The sequence below is a fragment of the Ascidiella aspersa genome, chromosome 8, assembly GCF_963924565.1.
Source record: "Ascidiella aspersa chromosome 8, kaAscAspe10.2, whole genome shotgun sequence".
NCBI lineage: Eukaryota > Metazoa > Chordata > Ascidiacea > Phlebobranchia > Ascidiidae > Ascidiella > Ascidiella aspersa.
This window is the reverse complement of record NC_139454.1, coordinates 196279-223290: the sequence shown is the minus strand read 5'-3', so window position 1 is coordinate 223290 and position 27012 is coordinate 196279. Positions and strand designations below refer to the sequence as shown.

Here is a 27012-nt window from a genome sequence, read left to right as displayed (position 1 = left end):
TAGGTTCAATTAAGTTAACTCAAGTTTGCTTAATTTCTCTTAAATTAGGCCAACTTTTGCTTAAGTAAACTTAAGTAGTATCAAGCAAAGTTGGCTTAAGTTGAGTGTCCACTTAACCCGGCATCTCACCTTTCCTTGTTTGTTTCCTCCAGGTATTCGCGACTGGTTACGGAGCCGGGGGCCGACTCGGGGTGGGTGGGAACGATTCCCTGGCAGTTCCAACCCTGATCGAGTCACTACAACACGCAAAGATCATCAAGGTAACTTCTTACTTAAATCCTGTGGCTTGTCTGTGTCATGTAGTATGCATTTGTCAAAGGTGTTTGTAGTTCTAACAACCGTCGTACTAAAACATCATATTGTGTCCTTCACTCAGGTTATCAAACTGTTTTTGTGGGCCATTAAAGATTTTGAAACAAATTGAAAGCAATTTTATTGAACTCAGTAAACCCAATTTCAAGTTGTTCATATCAACTTAAACTTGCAAATACCCCGCGTCTTAATTCCACCCCTGGTTTGTTGCCTCAACGTACCAACCCTTAAATGCCACTCCCAGGTTTCATCAAATGCAGGAGGAAAGCACGCGCTCGCCTTGAGCGACCAAGGGGAAGTTTACAGCTGGGGAGAGGGAGTCGATGGAAAGCTTGGACATGGCAACAGATCGTAAGTAACATTGCGCAATACAGCGGTATTATTGCGCAATATAGTAACACAATGCGCAATCTGCTGACATTGCTGCTCAACATTCTGCATTTTTGCTCAATCAAACAGTATTGTTTCGCAATAATGTGGTAATATTGCACAACAGAGTAACGTATTGTACAATCTGGCGAAATAATTCCGCAATCTTTCGCATTGTTGCGCAATCAGGCGCCATAGTTGTGTAATGGCATTGTTGCGCAACAAGTGTGATTGTAGGATTGGACACAGATGCACTCACATTTGTTTGATTGGCTTTTTGTACTTTAACACGTGGCACGCTTATATCCCAAGGTCAATTGACCGGCCGAAGGTCATCGAGAGCCTTAGAGGCGAACACATCGTACAGATCGCCGCTGGGGGGAGCCACAGTGCAGCTGTGACGTCACTCGGTAGGTTGTACACGTGGGGCAAGGGGAGGTACGGAAGACTTGGTCATAAGGACTGCGAGGACCAACTCAAGCCTAAGCTGGTAAGTTGCTATAGAAAATTGGATGGGATTGAGACCAAGTTTTGTGGTTAGACGCAGGATTTTAAGTTGTTTTTTCTTTACATTTATTGAACACTTTTTGGCTCTAGCTTTCCCTGTTTTGCAGTTTTTTAAAGTTTTGGATTTTATCATTTTTTTTATCTTTTGTTGCGATTTTGTAAAAAAATTAAGATTTTACTTTTTATAGAGTTTCTTGACATATCAAGGTTCTCACACTTTCCTCTTCTGTTACTTTTATTTAAACTGATATGACTGACAAGCGAAATAAACATACTTTACCCGAGCCGGGGATCGAATCCGGTTCCGAGTATTGACGAGCAAGTGTTTGTTGTTTAGGTTGAAGCTCTGCTGGAGAACACAGTGCTTGATGTTGCTTGTGGGAGCGGTGATGCACAAACCCTCTGCATAACCGGGGGTCCTGGGGTCCCTAATGTGGTCTGGTCGTGGGGTGACGGGGATTATGGGAAGCTGGGGCGAGGGGGCAGCGATGGGTGAGTCGTTCATGTTCTTTAATTACACATTTAAGTATTTATTAGAAATTTTGAAGTTAAAATCGCTAAAATTGATATAAAATTATCAAAGCAAAGTTTTTTTGCAACTTTAAAATTAATTGATTCCTTAAACTTTTTTTATGTTATCTTGTGATATCGATTGTTTATGCTCAGCATGATTGGTGTTAGCTGAGCATTTTTTAAGGTCCTTTAATAAAATGTACTCCATGTGTTTAGTTTTATTTATTATTATTAAACCAATTTTTTTCTTAGCACATTTAAATGTATGGGTTGTAATTTCCTTGAATTTTGCAAGCGATAAGAAATAACCGACTGAAACCGCATAGTTTGGAGCTGATTGTTTCGTTCAAAAAAAAAAATAATAATTTCTTAAGTTGGCGTGATCGAACAATTTAAAATCAGTTTTATAAACTTGTCGTTTTTAAACTCTGCTTGTTATTTAACTACCTTGTGTGTATTCCCAGATGCAAAATTCCTTACGTCATCGACACTTTGATCGACAAGGAAATCTGCAAGGTGGCGTGCGGGAGCCAGTTCTCACTCGCTTTGTCGAAATCAGGGAAAGTTTACACCTGGTTAGTATTAAGTATTAAGTGTTATGTTTTATTGATACTATTTTGAAACGGATAATTTCAGTTGCAATGTGACACCAGTACTTTCATTTGTTGATTTTTAAACATTGTTTAGTGCATTTTTTTTATTCTTTTCCTATTGAAATCTCTAGAAAGTATATTAAGCATGTTTTTTAAAAATATAAAACTGTCCCATAATTTAATAAAATCGACATTTTGTTCTTCACAAACGTTGCCATTCTCAGAGTAAAAATTTAAGTGAATATAATTTTTTTTTTTTTTTTTTTTTTAAATTATATTGATTATCATTAGTGTTGAAAATCCCATTTTGGGGGGTTAAATTGTTTTAATATTTTATGTGGAAACTTATAATTTGTGTTATAATATATTTATATTTTATATTGAACCCCATTATTCCGCCGCAGGGGCAAGGGTGATTACTTCCGTTTGGGCCAAGCTTCAGATAAACACGTTCGTCGTCCCAAGCTTGTTGATTCTTTGCGTGGAAAGAGGGTTGTTGACGTGTCAGTCGGATCCCTGCATTGCATTTGCTGTACGGAGGACGGGGATGTTTATACTTGGGGGGACAATGATGAAGGTCAGGTGGGAGATGGAACCGTAACTGCAGCCCAAGTACCAAGGGTCGTGCTCGCGCTACAAGGACACATTATATCGAGGTTAGTAGCAGTTTATTGTGGAATGTTATTATTAAAAATAAATTTGACGAAATTCTTTACAAAATCCTATTTTTTTATTAGTGAAAATTATTTACTTAAGAACTAAAAATGTATTTAACTTTTCATTAAAAAACATGAAACAATTAACACTTTGTTTGGCTATTTCACTTTAACTCTGTCTGCACGCAAAAAAGGCAGAAATCCAACTTTAATGCTGTTCGCTGTTGTTCGCTGTTGTGATAAAAGCTTTGATCTAAAACTGAAATCTAGTATCATAAGAATAAAAGCAATTTAAATGCACGAAGTAGAAGCACAAGCACACAGAGTAAAAGGCGATAAGAAGCACTTTGTTGGCTGTTTTACTTTCTTTATGTGAAGAGATTTGTACTTATTATTTTTTTCTTATTCGTGAAACCTCATTTAATTTCCACGAAACCTGATTTTTTTTCTCCCAGAGTTGCGTGCGGATCTGCCCACACGGTGGCGTGGTCGAGCCCCAGTGATGCGGAACAGAAAAGTCGAAGTCGGAAGCAGCGAAGCGGAGCGAGATTACCTCCCCACATTCCTCTGGAGTACAACTCACTCAAGTCAATTCCCATCCCAGTGCTAAGGAACAGACTCATGCTACTCACCATGTTCTCGGGTGAGTTATATGTTTCTGCTGTGTAGAAGTTGCCTCAAAACTCATTTGTTGGATGATTTATCTTTAAAAGATAAAAAGCAAGAAAGGCCTGCTTTAAGAGAAACAAGTCTGGATCCAGAAATTTCCTCGCCACAAAACACCTGCATTTTTTTATGAAATCTAGATCACTTTTTACCAAGGCCCATTATTATTTACTAAACCCAAATATCATTTTACAAAACCATATTTGATTATTAATTTATATCAAGGTTTATGGCGATTTATTGTGGCGAGGGTAAAACAACTGGTATCAAGGTAACTCCCTTATTTTTTATTTCGTTTAGTTAGTTTTTATCTTTGAAGGGAGGTCGTTGGTTTATAACATAAGCAGTCTTTCTCAATCTGGGCTCTGTTAACCCCTGTACGTGAGCAAGTGTAAAGCGGACCGTACACTTCTCTTGTACAATTGTTTGCCGATATTGACTTAAAGTTTTTAACGTTTAGTTTATCCTCCATTCCCAGACTTGCTCTGTCCGGTCGTCGCCTTCTTTCCTCTCCACTGTACGTCATCAAGCGATGACGCGTCGTGTGACGTCACGCTTGACGAGTTACGTGGCATACTGGTGACGTCAGGGAAGGAGTGTGTGTTCCGCAAATCAGTGCAGGCGACGATGTTGAGGGAAAGACAACACGGGCCAACCATCGAGCTCAACAGGATTCAGGTCAGGGATTAAGACGTTTAGATGCACTTGTATCACAATCAGTTAATGTGACTAAAATCTAGTTAAATGTGTCACATTAACTGATAAATGATACAAGTGCCTAGTGTGTATATTATGCACGGGCCGTAAAGTAGCTTTACAATGAATATCATTTTGTTATTTTGTGATGACTTCAGGTGAAAAGACACAGGACACAGAACGGAGCTGGACTCGCGGGTCAAGATGGACTCAAGTCAGTCTTCGGCCAAGCTTTTAACAAGATGGACTTGCTCTTACCTGACCACGTTTTACTCCCTCATCGAACCTGGAAAGTCAAGTTTTTCGGTCAGTGATGTTTGATTTCTATTGTACACATAAGTTAGCGAGTCCATCGCGGTCATGTGTCATTTTCACAATGTAGTCACTTTACAGGAGAGTCAGTTGATGACTGTGGTGGCGGATACAGCGAGTCCATCACGGTCATGTGTCATTTTCACAATGTAGTCACTTTACAGGAGAGTCAGTTGACGACTGTGGTGGCGGATACAGCGAGTCCATCACGGTCATGTGTCATTTTCACAATGTAGTCACTTTACAGGAGAGTCAGTTGACGACTGTGGCGGCGGATACAGCAAGTCCATCGCGGTCATGTGTCATTTTCACAATGTAGTCACTTTACAGGAGAGTCAGTTGACGACTGTGGTGGCGGATACAGCAAGTCCATCGCGGTCATGTGTCATTTTCACAATGTAGTCACTTTACAGGAGAGTCAGTTGACGACTGTGGTGGCGGATACAGCGAGTCCATCGCGGTCATGTGTCATTTTCACAATGTAGTCACTTTACAGGAGAGTCAGTTGACGACTGTGGCGGCGGATACAGCAAGTCCATCGCGGTCATGTTTCATTTTCACAATGTAGTCACTTTATAGGAGAGTCGGTTGACGACAGTGGCGGCGGATTCAGCGAGTCCATCGCCGAAATGTGTCATTTTCACAATGTAGTCACTTTACAGGAGAGTCAGTTGACGACTGTGGCGGCGGATACAGCAAGTCCATCGCGGTCATGTGTCATTTTCACAATATAGTCACTTTACAGGAGAGTCAGTTGACGACTGTGGCGGCGGATACAGCAAGTCCATCACGGTCATGTGTCATTTTCACAATGTAGTCACTTTACAGGAGAGTCAGTTGACGACTGTGGCGGCGGATACAGCGAGTCCATCGCCGAAATGTGTGATGAACTCCAGGACGGGTCAGTCCCATTACTTTGTGTCACTCCTAATGGAAGAGATGAATCTGGAGCCAACCGAGATTGCTTTGTGCTGAACTCGAACGCAAACTCTGACATGCACATGAAGATGTTTAAGTTTCTGGGTGAGCTAAGATAAACATCAACACGTTTAAAACTCTTATCACGATTTCTACCGAAAACGCTAAAATCTATATGTGTAGTTTAGAGCAGTACATCTGGACATTTTTTAGTTCAAAAATATGTAACATTTTGAAACAATCTTTTTTCGTATTGATTGAAAATTATAGCAAATCATTTTTCACTCGTACCCAGGTCTTCTGATCGGTATTGCTATTCGAACTGGCAGCCCACTGAGCTTAAACCTGGCTGAACCAGTGTGGAAACAACTGGCTGGAATGAAACCTTGTCTCAAGGATATTTCGGAGGTCGACAAGGTAATGTTTAAAATCAAATAATCAGCTTTATATTCAGATTTTGATATTTGTGTTACTTTTAGCTTAGGTTTAAAGGTTGTGGCTTTACCTAACTGTAAAGCATTAAGATCTATAGCAAGATAGAACTTAAACGATAGCAAGATAGAACTTAAAAAAGCTGCTTGATAGCTCGTTCAGTACTGCTTTGGTGGTTGGGTATTTCAAGGGCCTTCAGTTCAAATTCCTAACAAGCAGCTTAATGCATTGTTTCTATATCGTGGGTTTTCACTGATTTGTCACTCGTATGAAGATGTTCGACAAAAGTTTATATTTATGTGATTTCAGACCTTATAACTATGTTTTTTTATGTGTTTTTAGTACTTTGTGCCGAAGTCGCTTTACATCAAAGAGATGGACGCAGCGGAACTAGATTCAATGCAAATTCCCTTCTCTACACTCACAGCGTGTGATAAGGTGAGCAAGGATTTCCACGGTCAACCTGCAAAGTGTTTGTCGAAACTCTAACCAAAACTAGTCATCCGGTATACTATGTGTGTCGTTACCAGTCATGGTGATTCTAGAAGGGCTTGTTCACACATTATTAACATTGTGTATATATGGTTTCAGTAAACCAGTAGGGTTCTGTTTTAAAAAAATTAGAAGAAAGATTAATATTTTTGCTGTTCTTCTACTATACTTTTATTATTTTTCTTCACATTTACATAAAACGAACATAATCTGTTTTAAACGGATAAATATTTTGCAACTTTCCTTATATTCACACAGGAAGTCCCATTGAGCAGCACCCACAGCATTATCAGCGTCGCCAATCGAAGTGAATATATCAGGCTTGCAATAAAATACAGGTAAGTTGGGTATAAAGTAGTTTTTATTTAGGATAGAATTATAATTTATTCAATACCAGGCAGAAAAACCGCTATATCCAATAACAAACGTAAAATTGTGTTGTAGAGAAAAATGTATGTCTGTATTCCATATTTGACAATAAAAACATATAAAAACAATCCTCTCAGTCCCTTACAACCAAGCAATCCTTCAATTTCCTGATTTCAGATTGCACGAGTTTGACCGCCAGGTGGCGTCGGTGCGCGAGGGGATTTCCGAGGTGGTTCCCCTCCCATTGTTAAGTTTGTTCACCCCGAGCGAATTGGAGACAATTGTAAGTAAAACAGCTCCTAAAACATATATTTGACGTTTTATCAAGGAAATCTGGATCTTGTAGCTGTAAACTTCCTAAAAAAAATTGTATGTGAACTTGGAAATGGTGAATTAATAAAATAAAAACCAAGCCTGTCCATTAATTAAAAAAACTGTAACATATCTATAGTATCTTGATTCCGCAATTCTTCTTTATCTAAACATCCACCATTCCATGTTTTACTTTTATCCGCAATACCTCTAACTATAATAACGATTCCATGTTTTACATCTACTGCTTTTTTCCGCAATTCCATGATTTACACCCAGCATTCATATTTTTACCCGCGATTTCATATTTACAATAATCTCGATTCCATCTTTGTAATAATCTCGATTCCATCTTTATAATAATCTCGATTCCATATTTACAATAATCTCGATTCCATCTCTATAATAATCTCGATTCCATCCTTATAATAATCTCGATTCCACATTTACAATAATCTCGATTCCATCTCTATAATAATCTCGATTCCATATTTACAATAATCTCGATTCCATCTTTATAATAATCTCGATTCCATCTTTATAATTATTTCGATTTCATATTACAATAACCTCGGTCCCAGGTTTGTGGGAGTCCCGACGTTCCGCTTCACTTGCTCAAGTCGGTGTGCTCGCACAAGGGGATTTCCCCGAACGACGAGCTCGCCAAGTGGTTTTGGGAAGTTCTGGAATCTTTCAGCAATGAGGAGCGATCTTTGTTCCTGAGGTTTGTTTGGGGAAGAACAAGACTTCCTCGCTCCATCGCTGACTTCAGGGGAAGAGACTTCGTCATACAAGTAAGTAGTCGCCTTTTCAACCGCTCCCTATTTGCTATGCATAACAGTGGCCGCCTATCACCACGGGCGTGCGTTTTCCCAAGGTTCTTAGTTCGAATCCCACTTAAGTTGCCTGAAGATCACTTTGATTAAGTTGCTTGATGTCTCAGTCGATAGATCATTGATCGCGTACTTCCAAGGGCATGAGTTCTAATCCCACTCTAGTTTCTTAATAGATCAGTATGTAGAGTGGTGGTCGCGTATTCCCAAGGTCGTAAGCTCGAATCCTACCCAAGTTGCTTGATATCTTAGTCGGTATAGCGGCGGTCACGCACTCAAACGGGCTTTAGTTCGAATCTCGGCCAACTCATATTTAAGTTTGGCTTAATCTTGTTGCTAGAGCGAATACAACCAAGTTCCAGCCTGGCGACTTATGACAAGTTGGTTTATTAATGTTGTTTTCCACTCAGGTTCCGGACAAGTACGACCCACCCGACCATTACCTGCCAGAGTCCTACACCTGCTTCTTCATGCTTAAGCTCCCAAGATACAGCTGCAAGGTTCGTTTGTAGAAACCTTATAAGCTCTACACATATATATACGATGCGTGTATTGAGATTGTGCAATAAACCATATAAATGCAAGTCATTGTGTAAGGTTGAAAAATAACCCAGGCGGTTTTAAATTGTCCATTTCTCGCAAAACGTTAATATATCAAAAAACAGCTTGTTATAGAAAACAAACAATGTTAAAGAAACGAACAATAATGAATCCAAATAAACAAAACTATGATAAACGCCCAATCATCAAAGCTAACGTTGCGAAGAGTTTATTTTAACGCAGTGATTCTTAAACCATTGTATCATGTTTCGTTACTTACGAAAAAGTAATTGAACTGGATTGTGTCGCCAAAGCTTCACTGTTACACTTACGCTTCATTTTTGGGTCGCTTTAAAAATAGAATCAGAAAAACTTTTTTTAAAAAAAAACAAACAAACTAATACCCTACTTGCCGTGTAACGAACTTACCGGGCTGTTGCAGCCGGTGTTGGAGGAAAAGTTGAAATACGCGATCCACTTCTGCAAGTCGATCGACACCGACGATTACGCACGCATCGACCTACGTCACGATGAAGACGATAATGACGTCATAGACAGCAGTGTGATGTCACTTTCGTCACGCGCCGCTGAGATCGCGCGCAGGAGACGCGGATATCGGTTTAGGGGTTTCACCGAGGCCAGCAGCCAGCCAATCAGCAGCGACGATTCCGATCTGGATGACGTAGGTGCTGTGACGTCATCGAATATCGGTAATGCGGAACGGGAATGGACTCTGCTCGGATAATTTAGTTGGCTCAAGTAATTTGATTTAAATAAACGTAACTTCTTATTTAGCTGGAAATCTAGATCATTTTTTATTTGCTTCAGCTTTTTTGTTAAAAGCTTTACAAAATATTTATTCAAATTTAAACGTTATGTAAATATTTTCTAGTGTACTTTAAATTCTTTCTCATTTTGTTAGCTTTTTCGTTGAAAAGCTTTAGGTAATATCCAAGAAACCTTTTGTTGAAAACTTTCGATTGTTCGTTGTCTCGAAATGTCGTTGTCACTGTTACTAAGTACTCACGTATTTATTGTGTAGATCGTTACACAATGTTGTTGTTTTGTCAAGGTTCCTTCTTTTAACTTTCTTGTTGCCTGGTGATCAACATTTATTTGTGCGTCCTTCGTTGATTTCAACAAGGAGCAAAATAAAACAATAACTGATTAAATATTTTTGGCTTTGTCGTAAAACAGCTTAAAATCACCTATTTGTCGTTTTGGAAGGAATTTTATTCAAGAAGCAGACTAAGTAGGCTTCCTCGTAGAAACAAGGTAAAGGTTAAATCTGCCAAAAGCGTGGAAGCTCGATTTAGAGCAGGGTTTCTCATCTTACTTTCGTCCGTGGACCACCGTTCAAATAACTCCATGGACCCATAGTGTATACTACTACATCTAAAGTGTGAAAGCAAAACTGTCCCTGACCGCTGCTCAATACATTGGCCAGTAACTAAGTGAATAATCACTGTTGATATCTTACTAGAGATCTTGTTTAGATGTTTTTTAAATAGGTAATTGAATAACCTGTTGTACAAATGTCAACGATGCCATAAATATGAACTAAAGTAGACTACTGGGCCCAAGTTAGCTCAGTTATTTAGTTTAAAAATCGTAACAATAAACCTGTTGAAAAATACACAAATCGTGGGCAACCAGCCTGGCGTTAGCTAGTTTTTTACTAATTATAAAACTGGACATCGTGGAATGGAGGTAGAAAGACAGTTAAGATTGATAAAGGTATTTTTATACTTGGTAAATTAGTAGCTTAGTAAAAACGTTTTAAACCATAATTTTTGCAACTCTTTATTAAATTTTAAACTGCAGCAGAAAACTAAAAAAAACATATTGTTACGGTCGGATGATTTCTGCAACACATGTTTGTTTTGAGAGTTTTGCAAAATAATTTCTCTAAAGTTGTTTGATTGAAGAAGTATCACGTCTCTGAACTAGACAAATATAATTTTGTGCGTGAAATAATAGAAAGGGTCCAGAATCCTACCACTTTTTGAAGTAACGAAACGAGTTTTCAAAGTTGAAATTGCAAGAAAAGGCGCTGGTCTGGAACCCTACCACTTCATGTGCGTTGAAACAAATATTAAAACAACGCACAATATTTCAGTTAAAAGGTGTCGGTTAGTGATTGTGTGAGGGTGGGTCAAGTATTAATAATATTTCTCAACCAACCCTCACCCAAACATTAAGCGACACTCTAACTAGAGTTCCTCTTCTCCAATTTTTTCATTCCTGGGAAACTGTTGAAAAATTCCCGGGAATCCTGGGAATCTTCCCCAACAAAGTATACCTAATTACGTCATTATGATGTTAAAAATTATTTTATATTAGCCCCAAACATTTAATTAACCTCATTTATGTTCTTAGTATTGCTTCTGCAATCTTACAAGCCTTCTCGTTCTACAGGCTGCACTATTATTGGTTTTAACATTTAGAAAACCAACAGATACAAGGCGCCAAAACTAATACATCCTTAGTTGATTCACTAATAATGGACTTTTATAGAACTTTAAAAACTCAAACTCTTACACTCCAAAGTGATGTGACTTCAAATACTCGTATTCGCACTAAATCATGAAAAAGAATCTATTTTGTTTTTAGTCAGTTTAGTATATAGTTGTGATGGCGGGAAGTCTTTCGGCTCCAAGTTGTGCAAGTGAAGTGAAGCGTATATTTGAAAGCATGGAATATGGGCCGGCTCCTGAGGCAGATAATGTTGCTAAGGTTTGTCAATATGTAGTTTAATTGTGTACGATAATACATGATCTAAGCGGATGCCTGATGCCAAGCAACTCTGCCTTTTTTATGTGAACACCTAAATTTTTTAAATAGTATGATCCAATGTAGAGTTCTCCAGCCTGGAAGCGATATTTCTTAAAAAATATTCAATTTTAAACAAAGTCAAGTATAGTTAGACTTTCCTAAACATTTCAATTAGCTTCTTCTGTTTGTGCTTTTTATGCTTATAGATTGTGTTCAGCTTTATTGATTCGTTTGATTCTACAAATGCATCTCAGTTTAACTGCATAAATGTTGCAATGGACACCTTAGAGGGAACACTATTCTCAAGTGTTATCTGTTGTTTATCGATGTATTTCTTTTAAGGCCTGGTTGAAGCAACAGGAGAACAGTCTCGGGCACTTCATTAACGGAGCTTGGGTGAAACCGGAGAATCGAAAAACATACGACACTTGTTGCCCGGCAACCGGAGAAGTCCTAGCTTCGACTATACAAGTGAGAACATCTTCATTTAACCAGTGTTTGTTAATTGCAACATTTGTCTGATTTTAAATAGGATCAGGTGACACTATATAAAGACAAACTGTATTGATTCTTGACAAACTTTCGCACAACCGTGCTTCAGGTCAAACTAGAAAATATATAGGCGTTCCACCTGATTTCCTATTTATTAACCAGGGCATTTACAGGTGGTGTCATACAGCTTCTACATTGAATGCTGCTTCTGTGATAAACAATGTAAATCCAATATTCAAACTGAAACCTGTTTTCATGCCATTTACCTTGCTTTGGGTAGTATTTATTTTTCTTATTACTTGCGTTTGTAAAGGCATTGATATTCTTGCTACAAATTATATTTTGTACAATGTTTCATTTTCTAACTAAAATATTCAAAATAAATATATATATATAAATAACATGTTTCCTCACTATTCAACTTGCTTTGGGTAGTATGTATTTTGTATAAATAATTATATGACCTTGAAACTGTTTCAAGGGCGAAGAGAATGACGTAAATGAAGCTGTTGCAGCGGCAAAAGAGGCTTTTAAATCTTGGTCGAAACTACCACCTCACTCCAGAGCCAGGTGAAGTGGTTTAAAACTTGCCAAAATCAAGACTGATTTTCTATTTTTGCCAAATTTTATTATTGTTATATGTTTGGATATATGTTGGAAACGGATAAGATTAAACCCTCTGTTATAACAAGTTACTAAGTTTGTAGTTGGTTTTATGGATTGGTTAGGCAAAAAAGAATGTAGCTTGATAATGAATCTAAAAGCCAAAAAGGTCGAGTAAATCATAATCTTGATATGTCAATTTACTTGACCTTGATTGTTTGTAATTTGGTAATTATCTTATAAAATGCTTCTAAATTTTGTATCCAGCTATGTAGGTCAATGTTAATGCAATATACCTTATATTTAATTGTATTTTAAAAAGTGAGTGTCACTTTGAAAGGTTGTTTCCCTAATCTTCTTTTTTTTTAATTTACTTTAAATTAAACATAGACTTTTTCTTGCAGGCATCTTTATGCGATCGCACGAAACGTCCAGAAACATCATCGACTTATCGCCGTCATGGAAGCTTTGGACAACGGGAAATCGATTCGTGAAACTCGTGATTGCGATATTCCGTTGGTTGCACGACATTTCTATCATCACGCTGGTTGGGCACAACTCGCTGATACTGAGATGAAAAACTGGAAGCCAGTAGGTGTGAAAACAAGCACTTTAGTTGTTTTGTTTCTAATTATTTACTGAAAATAATGTAATTTCTTATTTCAATAACATGGATAGATATTTAGCTGTTTGTTGATCTAAATGAGAATTGTCTAAAATTGCCAGCATTTGCATTCACAATATTATTTGCACATTTTAACACATAATGAACAAACCTGTCAATAATTTGTTAAACTTTTTTAACTTTGTTGTATATATATTTTTTTTAATACAGCATGTATGTGAACATTTTATAAAACTTCTGAACGTTGCTTACTTGAAAGTTATGGGGTGTCATTAAATTAAACAATGCTTATCGGGCCTCAAATAATGGTGCCAGGTGCCACATTGGGTCTTAGTTTGGAACACTTTCCACTAAAAATGTTCTTTTTTTAATTTAAGATCAATCTTTTTTCTTAGTGCTTATGTAAATTATAGCCTCAGCATGCAATCAATGTGATAATAGTGCTACATCTTGAAAGTGTTTTCTTGAAAAGTAACAAAATTTGAAGCAAAGTGATTGATTAGGGCTTAGTAAGTGTACCAATATTTGGCAAATCCCAGAGATCACGCTTCATGGGTTTGGGCGCTGTGATTAAATCCCTCGATAATGCCTAAATATTGTTCCAGGTGTGGTTGGAGCAATCGTGCCGTGGAACTTTCCTCTCATGCTGTTAACTTGGAAGGTAAGAACAAAAAACATGAATATATTCTCTTGTAACACCCACAACTAACTGGCTATTCTGTGCATGTTTTTAAACCTTCCTAGCTGAAAGAGGCTGGTCAAATTTTTGAAAGGGTTTCAAATTTTGGCACAGCAACTGAACTTATCAGTTGGATGCAAGTGCTAGTATAACAATTTCTATGAATTTACTGCATAGTTACACAAAAATATATCTACGATTGTAATTAACTAAAGCAAAAACTAAAAGCACATAGAACACAGTGTTTGAGATACTCAAATGTCAATTTTTTATTTGTCTTACATGGATTTACGTCAAAAAATGTTTTAATGCGACTAAACTTGTATTATAGTTTCAAATTTGCTCATAGATTCTTGGTGAACCCACTTACATTTAGAAAGTTACATTGACTTGGAATGAACAACTATACGTTTAAAACCAATGTTGTGTTTTCATGAACACGGCTACAGTGTTGCCTGTGTACACTTATTGTGCATGAATTAGAATGGTCAATGGCGCATAAAACCAACATTTGCTCAAACTAGCAATACTGCACCTTAATATTCTTTTATCAATTTACTGATTACTTTTAACACACCAATGTGTCCTTAATTAAGCAACTTGTTGCCTCCATTATTTATTACCAATATAACAAGCCTTTTTTAGAGCTTATAATTAAGATTTTCCAAGCTAGGCTTCAGGCATTCTTTCACACTTCATTTTGTAAATATCCACTATTTAACATGTAATGAGTACTTGTGTAGCACATTGTGCCTCAGTTATTTCTCATTAATATAAATGAGGTTTTAGAGATTATAATTAGTTTTTCCACACCTTGGGTAATATGTTGGAATTCCATGATTAGAAATTGCAACTATTCACATCCTAACCAACCACGCCCATATTCATGTATCACCCGTAAACCACCTTGTGTGTCGTGTGCTTGTTCAAACAAACTGTTGTTAATACAAGCGACGTGTGCCGTGTCACAACCCTCCAAACCACTTGGATTCCTTCTTGTTATTACATTGATGGAAATATCCAGGATTCACAGATTTATAATTAATCTAACTCTTTTCACCACAGTAAGTGAACCTTCTGTCAACACATGATAAAATATTTGTTTGTTATTCTCTTTATTTTGTCAAATGCTATAAACTCTGGGCCACTATTTTTTTTGAAGTGTTGCTTTTACCTAATGCACCGCTCCCGAACCAGGGGGCGTTAAGTATTCCTAAACTTATAGTTTAGATCAGGCCATTGTTGTATTAATTTTATTATCAGTACATTATAGTTTTTAATTAATTTTTATGTGTATTGAAAGTACTGGTAAAAATATTTTTAACTATATTTAATGATGTTGTCATGGTATTTATGTTGTTTTATTTTCAAATTATACTAAAAACTCGCATATTTGGTCTTTGAAAACCTTTAAATATTCTTTAAAAATTTATTTTGAAACTTTTTTAAAAAATTGTGTAGCAGACCCAGTAAAATTGTGTTGAGTTGTAGATGACATTCAGTATCCAAACGCATGTTGTGCATTATTATTAAATTTCATGTGGATACTTTTTTATTTTCATATATTAATACCTCATTGTAGGCCGCACAGAAAGTTTGTCACAGACTAAAAAAGGTCCCTAATTTAATCCAACCACCATCCGTCCAGGTTTGTCCAGCGCTAGCGATGGGAAACACTGTTGTCCTGAAACCTGCCACATTCACTCGACTTTCTGCGTTGCTTTTCGCAGAAATATGTCACGAGGCGGGTTTGCCACCAGGTAATCAGTCTTATTTCTTTAAATATGGCACATATGTCCATCATATTGTTATACTTTCTGTGGTGTTATTTACCCACATCTTCAACAGTACTAGAAGAGTTTTGCTGAAGTAAGTAAAGTGCCAAGAATGAAATTCAAAAAACATTTTTTTAAACCAGATTACAACGTTTTACAACCCCAAACTACATTGTCTGTATTAGAAGAAAAATAGTTAAAAAATTATATTGACTTTTTAAAATTTTAAAATGAGTTGCTATTAAGGACATTTTCTTTATAGCAACCATCTCACCCCACACAGAACCAGTCCACCACAAGGTTTATTTATTTTCCAGGTGTGTTCAACGTAGTGACGGGAAACGGAGCTTTTGGAAGTAAACTTGCTCTTCATCCAGATGTTGACAAAGTGGCATTTACTGGATCAACACCGGTATGTAAAAAGGTTAAAGGGCTGTGGGTGTATTTTGTTGTGCTTATCTGTAGCTACAGTTTTATAACCAATTTTAGTTTTTGCAAGTGCTTTCATGTAACTTTTTGTATATATTTGTAGATGTGTTCTAATGTTTTGTTCACTGCAGTTGGGGAAAACCTAAATACTAATTTTTACATTTTTAAAAAAATTGTAAACATGCTTTATTTAGTTTCCTTTTTGCAACTAAAGAAAGAATACTTAGGCCTATAAAAAAGTTAATTAAACTAACTTTTTATCAAAGTACAAACTGCTAACCCTCTTCTGTAGGTACACAGGTAGATTATATTTCAAGAGGCCTTTAAGAAATATAAAATCCCGGTTTAGCCGATTAAAAACACTGGACACACAATAACCTTGTTTGTCACTTTCTCACGTTGTTCCTCGCAGGTCGGACAAACACTTCGTCGATTAACAGCCGGGTCGGGAAAGAAAATATCGCTGGAGCTTGGGGGGAAGTCCCCTGTCATTGTTATGGAGAACGCGGACCTCGATAGCGCCATCGAGGGGATTGTAGACGCCGTGTACTTCAACCAAGGACAGGTGCGTAACCTTTGACCTTTTTGAAGATATATAGAAGTAATCGCAAACCAATTGTAAAAACTTAGTTTCAAAAACTTAATTTTGTGTAAAAGTGCTGGACAAGGTTTAAAATAAATAAGTAAAATAAGAAAACGAAGAAAAATTAAAAAAATAATTTTAACCCCCTTTAAATGTCTTGTTACTTTTATATTTTTATTGCAAGCCTGTTTTTATGTGGGAGACCTTCACAAAATTTCTAATCGTCTAAACTTAAAAAACAAATGGCTTTTCCGCAATATACACATATATCGATTACTAATTGCTCTATCGACCAATAACAGGTCTTGGCTTCTATACATCGTTAATAAAAGAAGATTAAAGGCTGCAACAAGGTTGCCATGGTTAACCTTTTTTTGTACTCAGTCATGTTATTATTCATAGCCCAACTTTTACACTAATAAAGCCCAAGTACTTACTGTCTGCCTATATGTTGTTGTTTCCCTTAAGCTGATTGACATAGAGTGCTTACAATATGCTTCGTAGGTCTGCAGCGCTGGTTCAAAGTTGCTCGTTCAGGAGAACATCTTCGATGAAGTGATCGCTCGACTCAAGGAAAGGTTGTCTCACTTCAGGATCGGACATTCACTCGATAAGGTAAGTTCGACACTAGGTGCGGTTTCGTAAAGATTGAAATTTTTTCGGTTTGTTCAAACGTTCAGTTTCTAAAAAATAATTTTTTTGGATTTTAAAACAAATTTGCCCTCAGCCTTGTCGGGTAAGTCACATTTATAAAGTGCATTAGAATAAATCCCAGAAGAACGATAAATGTCTTTAAATCAGTGGTTCTCAACTCTGGTGCCATTTTTAATGTCCAAATGTGATATGGTTGTTCGGAAATCCGCAGGATTTTATGTTCGCGAGTAAAAATGGAACACTTTATGTTTAAGTTCAGAGGTCACTTGACAATCACAACCACATACAAATATTGTTTCAAACCTTAATGGCTTGTATATTGTGAAATTAGGAAAACATAAAGAATTAAAAAATTAACAAAAGAATTTTGTTTTTAATTTCTAGAAAGTTTCATGCTTTATAATCTAATGTTATAGTTGAACAAAAGTTAGTTTCTATTTGCACCCAACAAAAATTTTCAGAAAATAAGTTAAAATTTATTCTTAATATTGGATCTAATTATTACAAAAAGTAGAATCAATAGCATAAAGTTTTTGTTAAAAGTGGGTTAAATGTTGTTTTAGTAAACTGAAAAGTCAGGTTGCTTGCAACTAACTTAATTATCAGGAAAATAAATTATTGAAAATTGTATTTATGCTTGATTAGCGATACGGGGCGGTAGTTTAGTGACCTCAGTTTTAGTCTAAAAACAACCAAGATAAAACATATCTTTACTCCAGGCGATTGACATGGGTGCTGTGGTGAGCAAGCAACAACTTGAAACGATCCGGGAATTCATCGACGACGCTAAACGTGAGGGGGCTGAGGTCTTTCACGCCCCAGTGCCCGTGCCCCCCTCGGGACTTTATTACCCCCCAACTCTCATCACAAAAGTACAAACTGTGTCAAGAGTCGTCAGAGAAGAGGTTTCTTGCAATTTCTATTTTTTATTGGTTTTCATTTAGTTTTTTAAAACAAAATATTTTACCATTAAAAATCTCTTTTGTCGGAAATAGTTATGTAGCAAGCTTTGTTATCAAAGCAGTTACATAAAAAAACAACTTGTTTGACTTATTTGTGTTTTTTTATTTATCTGCTACTTAATTTATATCCGCTTAAATTATAAACATGAGTATTTTAAAGACTGTCTTGTTTTTGTTTATTTCTTGTTGTTTTGCTAGAACTTGATAAAAAAACACAGGTTTTGGTAGACATTGTTGATTATTTCTTAGATATATAGTGATACCTCATTTAGAGATTTTTTGTATCTAATTAAACTGCAGTTTGTTTAACAGGTTATGGCACTATTTTTCAATTCCAAACTTAAATATCAATTTTTTATTAAAATTATTTTTCGTTTTATTGTGCTTCGAGCAATTTTCATTAAAAGCAAGCATAAAACCATTCTATGCCACTTTCTTAGCTTCAGTTTGTTCAATTTATTTGTAATGTTTTCAGCAATGTGCAACATAATATTGCACAACTTTGTTACATTCCAGATATTTGGTCCTGTCCTAGTTGCTTTACCATTCAGGACAGCCAAGGAGGCCCAAGCGATAGGAAACAATACAAACTATGGATTGGCAGCCAGTGTATGGTCCGACAACCTCCCAACAGGTTCCTGCAATATTCAATTGAAGTTGATTTGCTTATCGGCCGAAATATTGAAGCCTCCAGTTGAAAATATATAGTTTCTATCCATTTATGTTTCATAATCGACAAAAATGTGTTACCCCCAAGTTTTACCCCCATTATAAAACCTTTTTTAGTAAATATTTCTCCCTATTTCAATCCATTAGCTTACCCAATTTAATCTATCTTTTATTTATATTCACCCATTGACTGATAAATTGTCAGTATTAAACTTTAACATTAAACTTAACAATAATAAATTATTTGGCAGCTTGTGTACAGTAAGTTGTTTCGATGTTTACTGATTTTAATGTTAGGGTATTTATTTTAGGGTTGTTTTTTAAATTTTAGTTTAGTTTGAGAACCACTAGTTTACACCCATTTTACCCTTTGTTATCTTTCTATTTTTTTACCCTTTTTGAAAACTTTTTTAGTAATTTTTGACCCCATTATTACCCATTGTTATCTAATGCTTTATACCCATTTCAAAAAACTTGTAAACAGTCAGTAGTTTGCATCAGAGTGATTTAAGTGGTAATTAATGCAAGGTGATTGTTTAAAAATCCTGTTTTTTAAAACTGTGAGGAAAGCTGTCTGCCAGGTAATCTTTTTTTTGCCCATTACAAAACCTTTCTTTACCAATTATCCAAAGTCATTATTTCACCCCTAACCTTTCTTTGCATTGCAGCGCTTGAGCTTGCCATCTCGATCAAGGCTGGTTCGGTTTGGGTGAACTGCCACAACATCTTCGACGCAGCGGCAGGGTTCGGGGGTTACAAGGAGAGTGGGTTCGGTAGGGACGGGGGTAAGGAGGGGTTGTTCGAGTATGTGAGACCCCGCTGGGAGGAACCGCATCACCCCCATTGCAAACAGGTTTGTGACGTCACTATGGTGTCCGATAATATCGGATCGGAGCTGATACCGAGCGGCAGCTACTCAGATATTATCGGACATCACTAGTGTATAATTTTAACTATGTTGTCCAAAAAATCGTTGTCAAATTTACGTTTGACCTTTATACCCCAGTTGAAAACGGCCGATAGCAAGCATGTGTTCTGGGTACTAGGATACCTACTGTCTATATCAGGGTTCCCAACCTTTTTTGCTGCACCCCTTTATAAGGTCGGAGCGTTCTTCGTAGCCCCAAACAACTCTAATGGAATTTTTCAGACACATTACATTGCTTTTATAGCTCAATGCAAAACTAAACCGGTATTTCACTAAAAATGCAAAAATTGGAAAGAAATTACACGTCAGTTATTTAGTTTGCCACTTTTCAGTTAGATATTTGTTGCTAGATTGATAAAATTCGCTCATACGATGGTTCGATTATACTCAAGGCGACACGTGAATCATCTGCAGTTAAAAAACGCATTGTTATGAGTAATGAGGTTTCTTACTAATAACAACAATTATTTGTAGCTGATTGTTTGTTTTTATGAAAGCAAAGATTGTGATGGCATAATATCATTTAAAATTCCAAAATAAAACTGTACGTGTGAAATCTGTTTAGAAAGCTGCTCCGTGGCCCAAGGATCTTTGTACCCCCTTTTGTTAAGTTTTGTACCCCCAAGTGGAACGAGTACCCCCGGTTGGGAACCCCTGGTGTTGTTATTGTTGTTAGACGTAGAAGTAAAGTAGAATGAAAGAACGAATAACACGCACTGTTATATAGGGCGCAGAATGCAATCACCATTCCAACGTAAGCACACCTGGTCAGCACTTTTAGCTTTGATTTGTCACCAGCGCTTTCTATCCGTTACTTGTTTGCAAAAACACCGGGGATCGGGCGACCCTGGCTTCGATTTATGAACATTTGTTCTTTGTCATAACGTCGCGATTTGCGCAAAATAATAAAACACCTTTTGCTTCAAGAATTTTTATTTTAATTACGCAAACCGACAATAATTTGTTTCCAGATCGACATGAAAACTTTTGGTGCAGCTTATGGTGGCTCTCTGATGCCCTCACCTGGCCAAAGTCAGCCCGTTGTAGTCTCGGAGCAGCAGAATGGACTGAGACAACCAAAGTAAGCGATTGATAATTATATTAAAAGCAAACATTAGTTTATACATTCCTAAATATTTTATTATTTTGTTAGCTTCTTAAACGTTTGTCAAAACTCGATTAACTCATTCAATAAATACTTTTTCCCAGAAAAACAAATACTTTTACTTTGTCTTTACTATACTTTTAACTTTTTAGAAAACAAAATACTTTTTCTTGAAAAAGTAGCATTAAAGGTTTTCTGTCTATTGGAAATATCATTAAAGTTAGTCAATGAAGATTAAAGCTTCCATTTACATTGTTCGTCAAATATTTCCCCTTATTGCTCTACAACCCCTTAATATTCACACAACTCCTTATTTTCCCCAGAGTGGACCACACTTACAAGGTTTACTACGGTGGTTCCCAGAAGCGACCTGACGGTTGTTACTCGCGCCCCATTGTGGGCCCCAGTGGGGGTTTGCTGGGGTACGTGGGTGACAGCAACCGTAAGGATGTGAGGAATGCTGTGGAAGCTGCACATAAAGCCGCCCCTGGGTGGGGCAAGAGGGCGGCACACAACAGGTGAAGCGAGGTTTTAACAAGAATTGGGTAAAATGTTTAATTTTGGGTAAAATTGTTTAACAACTGGTGAAGCGATGTTTTAAACACATTCCACACGAATCTTTGAAATAATTAAATTAGTGCATTAGAACAAAAAGGGAATTTTAAATTAACCTCTCATCGGCCCAACTGTTCCATTTTCATCAATAAAACATAAATGTTTAATGTCAGATGACAAGAAATGAAAATAAGTAGATGAGAAGGATTGGGTAAAAGTTTTTGTCAGGGATTAGAGAAAGTTTAATTTTTAAAACCTACCACTTCTACATAGAAGATTAGAATTAAATAAATACTTTGTATATTTTAGAGCGCAGATTGTTTATTACATGGCGGAGAACCTAGAACTTCGACGATCCGAGGTCGCCAACCGCATCTCACAGATCACAGGTGTGCATTGTTGCGCAACACTCTATTGTTACGTCATAAGCTGTTTGAATCTCACTGAAGATTTCGATTTGTTTATCTAAGTATATTTTCGATTATTTATCTAAAAACTAATAAATCATTCCTGACTTCCAGTAACCCTGATATTCAAGTAACCCCATAAACTTTAGTGACCCTGACCTCCAAACATGAACTTCAGTAACCCCTGGATGGTTTTCACCCGATGACCTCCAGTAACCCCTCCTGTGTTATCAGGTGTGAGTTTGGAGGAATCGTTGAATGAAGTTGATCTTTCGATCCAGCGGTTGTTCTACTGGGGAGCTTACGCCGATAAGTTCGGTGGAACAGTTCAGGTTTGTCGCGATAAATACAACAGGATCTGTACACAGCGGTAGTTGGTATTTGCTGGTGGCGCTTTATGGCGATAATTCTTGACCCTATCCTAACAAATGCATTTCTGGCTGCTGATATGTTATTATTTGCCCTCACCATTAATTCACGTAGTTCCGTTGATAAATTCCCGAGGTCGTAAGTTCAAATCTCACCACAGGCTAGTTTTTCATTGTTTGCCTTCAATGTTTGTTTTTTTTAAACTTGTGTTTATTCATCTTACTTTGTAATGTCGTGTGTAATATTTCGATATTTTGGCAGGAGACGCAGCTTTACGGATGCACAGTTTGCATCAGGGAGCCTGTGGGGGTTGTGGGGATCGCCTGCCCCGATAAATTCCCCCTACTTGGGTTCGTGTCCCTCTTCGCCCCCGCTGTCGTCAGAGCCAATTGTGTCGTCATAATACCGAGCGAGAGCTGCCCCATCCCTGCGTTGGATTTCTACCAGGTGAGGAGATGTACAATTGTACAACAACTGTCACCCTTTTAAAGCTACATATTACAGTACACCGTAATGTGGGCCAAGATTGTTTTATGATTTTATGTTAAATGTTTGTAGTTAGAGGAAATATGTAAAAACTTATGCAGAAATTGAAAGCATTGTGTTAACATTCCATTAAAGCAGTGTTTCTCAACATTTTTATGTTAAGTTTTGGCGACCCAATTCTCTTTACTTAACTTTTATAGCATCATAAGACATTAACTTTATAAAGTTCTAATTTAGTTAGTATGAGCCATATCTTGTTATTACAATTTTGCCAACGAAGCTAGAGAAAGGTTCGTTTAATTTCACTGCTTGTGTGTTCTCTTACCTTAATTAATGTGAATCTGCCAACGGTTTATTATAACCACCCACAAATAAGTAAAGATTTAATGAACACATGACAACGAACTTTCTATAAAGGACTCAATATTCATCCAAAGTCCTGCAAATGTGTGGAATATATTACCCAGGTGTAAAGTCGTGTTATTGTTTCAAACATCTCCTGACCAATTTCCAGGGTTAAACAAATTAAAGCTGCATTTTTTCCGGTTTGTAACACTTTTCAACAGCCTTACCTATGTATGTAACCTCTCGACCTATAGGTGTTCGACACGTCAGACCTTCCCGGGGGCGTGGTCAACATTCTCAGTGGAGGAAAGGATCACGTGACTAAGTACTTGGTTGAACACCAGAACGTGGACGCGATGTGGTATTTCGGATCCGCTGAGGTTAGTTGCGTCACAATGTTACAAGTAACGCCACAATATGACGAGTGACGTCATAATGTTAGAAGCTTAAAAGCAGGCCAGAGCAACCTTTTAAAGCGGACCACGATGTAATAACTGAAAATAAAAGTATTTCTTTTAATGTTTTGTCACTCAGTAATCTCCTATTCGACTGTATAACATAATATGCACGTTACTGTAGCAATATTAACTTCATATTATGCGGCCCAAGCTTTTTTTGCTTGTTGCAGCCCTCGTACCGTTTGAGTTGTGCAAGCCAGCATAATTGACTGGCTCAATAGTTTAAATTTAATATTTAAAAAAAATTAATGTTTTGTTTTGAAAACACAAATTCTATTTTATATCCAGCTTAACTTACGTGTTTTCAAAATTGCCGATAAAAAAATATTCAAAATATTTTTTATTGTGATGGCCATGCCATTTATACTGATTTGTTTTCAAATTAAATTTAAAATTTGCCTCAAGAGAAGTCCATTTTTAGGTCTTTAAAAACCTACAAATTTTCTTTAAAAGTTCTTAGAATGTTTTTTGTTTTTTTTTAATTATTTCGATATATTTGTGAGGCAACCCTGTTATTGTCTTTCAAAAGAGGAATCATGTGGCACTGTATAAAGACAAATTGTATTGAATTCTCAACAAGCTTTCGCACAACCGTGCTTCATCAGGTCAAAGTAGAAATTGTATTTTTTCTTGACCTGATGAAGCACGGTTGTGTAAAAAGCTTGTTGAGAATTCAATACAATTTGTCTTTATACAGTGCCACCTGATTAACGCGCAACCAACAACCGGCTAATTTTGCTGCAAATGTTCTCACACTTTGTTCTAATAAAAACTTTTCCAGGGCTCGAAGTTCGTTGAATATTCGTCGGCGGAAAACTTGAAGCGCACCTGGGTGAATTATGGACGCGAGAGAGACTGGAGTGACCCGGATCAAGGTCAGGGCGAGGAGCTGCTCTACCACGCCACCCAGTGTAAGAACATTTGGCTGCCCATGGGAGTCTCCTACGCCAACTAGCGGAAGTTTGAACGATTTATTTTGCGACAATTTTGTTCCAACTTCGCAGCGTTTAATAATTGTGTAATTAAACAACTCTTGTGCTATCATTAAATCTTTAATTAAATCAAATTACTTTAGAACACTGTTTTTTCAAATCTCAATATATCTTAACAATGTGAATTACTGCAGTAGGCTACTCAACTAAATCAAATGGCGGCACAATTGTGGGTCGCGACCCCGGCTAAAAACAACCAGTGCCCGACTCCCGACTCCATATACTTTATTTCACCTATTTATAAAACCAAATTATTGTGGATATTCAGCAATCCACAAATAGGGCTGTCGTATAGCACACCCACCCACAATACATGTTTGGAAATATTCCATCTTTCAATTTATAGATGTTTCAAACCTGGTACTGCGCATGCGCACGTTGGACTCGGGTAGCTTTATGCGCTCTTAATCAAATCCCGAGTCCGACTGCGCAGCCTTTGAAGGGTAACCCCCTAATGTGCTGCATCCGCTATGTTTTATCCCCGACCTTCGCTTGCTTAAAGTGATATTTAAGTTCATCTGACAACTTTGCAAAGACATTGTGTGTAAATTGTATTTTCAACACAATAGCCTAATTACATCTGCGCAGTAAACTTTCGCCCAAATGTCCCACTTTGGTTGCTACAGACCGTATCCAGTGATATAAGTTCCTTTATTTCCAATGTACTTGCTCGCCCTGCTTCCATTAAATATTGTCTTTGTTTTATTCAATTTGGTGATTTCGGTGATTTAGCGATAAAACATCTTGCTTCTAAGGTGCTATCTCCCAGGCTTCTACCCGTAGTAAGGTGTTTTGTTAAAAATGCGTTTTATTTAGTGTTTAATTCTTATCAATGATAAAATCGGTTTTATGTAAATCCCAGTACCTCGATGTACATAACCACCGTCCCCACGTGGCATATTATCATCACCTTTATTTCAAACCTTGTCAATCGAACTTTAACTTTTTGCGTCCTGGTAAAACAAAAGCTATAGGTTGGTCGATCAGCTGTGTTTTGTAGGCTACTAGTTACGGGGAAAGTGTTGGAAAACAACAACTGCTTTGTAGAGATCCACCTATACTTTGCTCACCCTTTGACATTGTTGACAAAATGTATTATTAAGTTTTGCCCAACCAAGCTCCATAAGATCGAGGAATAAAAGCGATTAAAATACACAGAGTGGGTTTTGTTGCTACCTCGACCTGGTGAAGCACGGTTGTGCGAAATCTAGTCAGCAGTGAAGTACAATTTGTCAAAAGTTCCACTTGTTGTCAGCCACCAATGTCCCTTAGTTACTGAGTTTCACTATTAAAGGCTTTGTTAGTTCTCTCTACCAGCTTCACAACACACACTCGTAACAATTCACGTAATTTGTCGCCACAATAATATATCGTCACTTTAGTTCACGACAATTGCTTGTAATCCCAGAATCCTGTCACTAGCCTCGTGATTCATCCCCGAACACCTTTACAACCACTGCACTGGATTTTAAGTTTTGCTGAGTATTTTTGCAACTCCGGTCCCACGTCCTTGCCAAACCTCTTGAGATTCTTGTAAACTCTCGTCATTTCTTCGTAAACAATAAAACAATGTATATCTATAATTCAATATAGAGAGCCCAAACCCTATTTAGAGTTTTGTTTTCCTAGGTTATATAAAACTAGCACGCATTTATTATTTTTGCAAATATTTTGCCGCATTCTTTTAATGTGTTGTTCCATGTGCGACATTTTTTTTAACTGTAGTTTTGGTTATCAGCTTTAAATCCACAACAAATTGCGTATTTTACGAACTGCTGTTTTATGCTTGGCTTAAACTCGACTGTTTTTATCCAATTCTGTAATTTCAAGTCAATACTATGACTTTTAACTTCTTGCGCATGTTCCGCCGCAATAAAGTTCCTGTGGTGCAGGTTTCGTAGTCCTCGATTTTATTGGTTTTACTGATCTTAAATGAAGCGATCGGAATATAAAATATGTAGAAAGTTTTGTTTGTTAAAATGGCTACAATTTGGCGAGCCAGTGGAATAGGCATTTTGGTCGTAATGATAGTCGAAACTTACAACGATAGTTTATTGGCCCGTTGAAAAGTTGGGAACGGTTATTCGTGTGTTGTAGGGTTAGGGTAAACTAGTTTAGTAATATCTCATCTTTGAAAACTATATCAGTTCAAAAAAGTTTTTGTCCAGGTTTCAAAACCACATTATAAAGATGTATTAATTACCAGAGGAGTTTTTTTAATTAACCATATTCCGGGTAGCAACAGTTTAAATAATAATATAAACCACAACTATCGTTAAACCTGATAGGTTTTTTGTAAAACTAAATAATAACGATGTCTAAATGGACTATTTCAGCGATATAATATAAATAAAAGTGACCGGATATGCGGTGGATTCGCTCATGTGTGACGGTTCTGCACGACCGAGCACAATTGGTCAATTCTTTCCACGAATAATTTATTATTTCTCGTCTATTTATAAATTTATCTTGGAATAAATGTGAGAAAGTAAGTTCCGCTTATTATATAAAAGAGAGGGCATTTCGGCGCTGGTCTGGATATCACATTTTCGTCCGTGGGTTTATATTGCTAAATTAATTGATTAGGGTGCGAGTTAGCGT

The 27012-nt window shown here is 37.0% G+C and overlaps 2 protein-coding genes across 2 annotated transcripts in view; both read left to right on the top strand.

The window, feature by feature from the left end:
* Positions 1-9389, top strand: part of LOC146134737 (E3 ubiquitin-protein ligase HERC2-like) — a 70603-nt gene extending 61214 nt beyond the window's left edge. Inside the window, exons 75-91 of the mRNA XM_083395605.1 lie at positions 153-260; positions 557-663; positions 994-1171; positions 1526-1680; positions 2166-2276; positions 2699-2950; positions 3406-3593; positions 4095-4294; positions 4471-4618; positions 5453-5647; positions 5838-5959; positions 6317-6412; positions 6725-6804; positions 7013-7118; positions 7729-7941; positions 8391-8480; positions 8963-9389. Of these exons, the coding sequence (XP_083251731.1) occupies positions 153-260; positions 557-663; positions 994-1171; positions 1526-1680; positions 2166-2276; positions 2699-2950; positions 3406-3593; positions 4095-4294; positions 4471-4618; positions 5453-5647; positions 5838-5959; positions 6317-6412; positions 6725-6804; positions 7013-7118; positions 7729-7941; positions 8391-8480; positions 8963-9265 (2652 nt within the window). The 3' untranslated portion in view covers positions 9266-9389. The remainder of the gene's footprint in view (positions 1-152; positions 261-556; positions 664-993; positions 1172-1525; positions 1681-2165; positions 2277-2698; positions 2951-3405; positions 3594-4094; positions 4295-4470; positions 4619-5452; positions 5648-5837; positions 5960-6316; positions 6413-6724; positions 6805-7012; positions 7119-7728; positions 7942-8390; positions 8481-8962) is intronic.
* A 1743-nt stretch (positions 9390-11132) lies between these two features.
* LOC146134736 (aldehyde dehydrogenase family 16 member A1-like) lies at positions 11133-26305 on the top strand. Its single transcript, XM_083395028.1, has 19 exons — positions 11133-11256; positions 11638-11766; positions 12269-12357; positions 12795-12985; positions 13621-13676; positions 15343-15454; positions 15787-15881; positions 16311-16463; positions 16986-17096; positions 17855-18040; positions 18614-18731; positions 19435-19619; positions 20666-20775; positions 21123-21317; positions 21664-21743; positions 21996-22093; positions 22392-22577; positions 23216-23341; positions 24201-26305. The coding sequence occupies exons 1-19, from the start codon at positions 11155-11157 to the stop codon at positions 24372-24374; spliced, it is 2496 nt and encodes an 831-aa protein (XP_083251154.1). The 5' UTR covers positions 11133-11154; the 3' UTR covers positions 24375-26305.
* Positions 26306-27012: the final 707 nt, after the last annotated feature.

Excerpts from the sequence above, each read along its gene's own strand:
- LOC146134736 (XM_083395028.1), top strand. The coding sequence starts at position 11,155 with ATGGCGGGAAGTCTTTCGGCTCCAAGTTGTGCAAGTGAAGTGAAGCGT. Across the intron at positions 15,455-15,786 it reads CGAGGCGGGTTTGCCACCAG|GTGTGTTCAACGTAGTGACG; the intron begins GTAATCAGTCTT and ends TTTATTTTCCAG. Across the intron at positions 21,744-21,995 it reads CCGCATCTCACAGATCACAG|GTGTGAGTTTGGAGGAATCG; the intron begins GTGTGCATTGTT and ends CTGTGTTATCAG.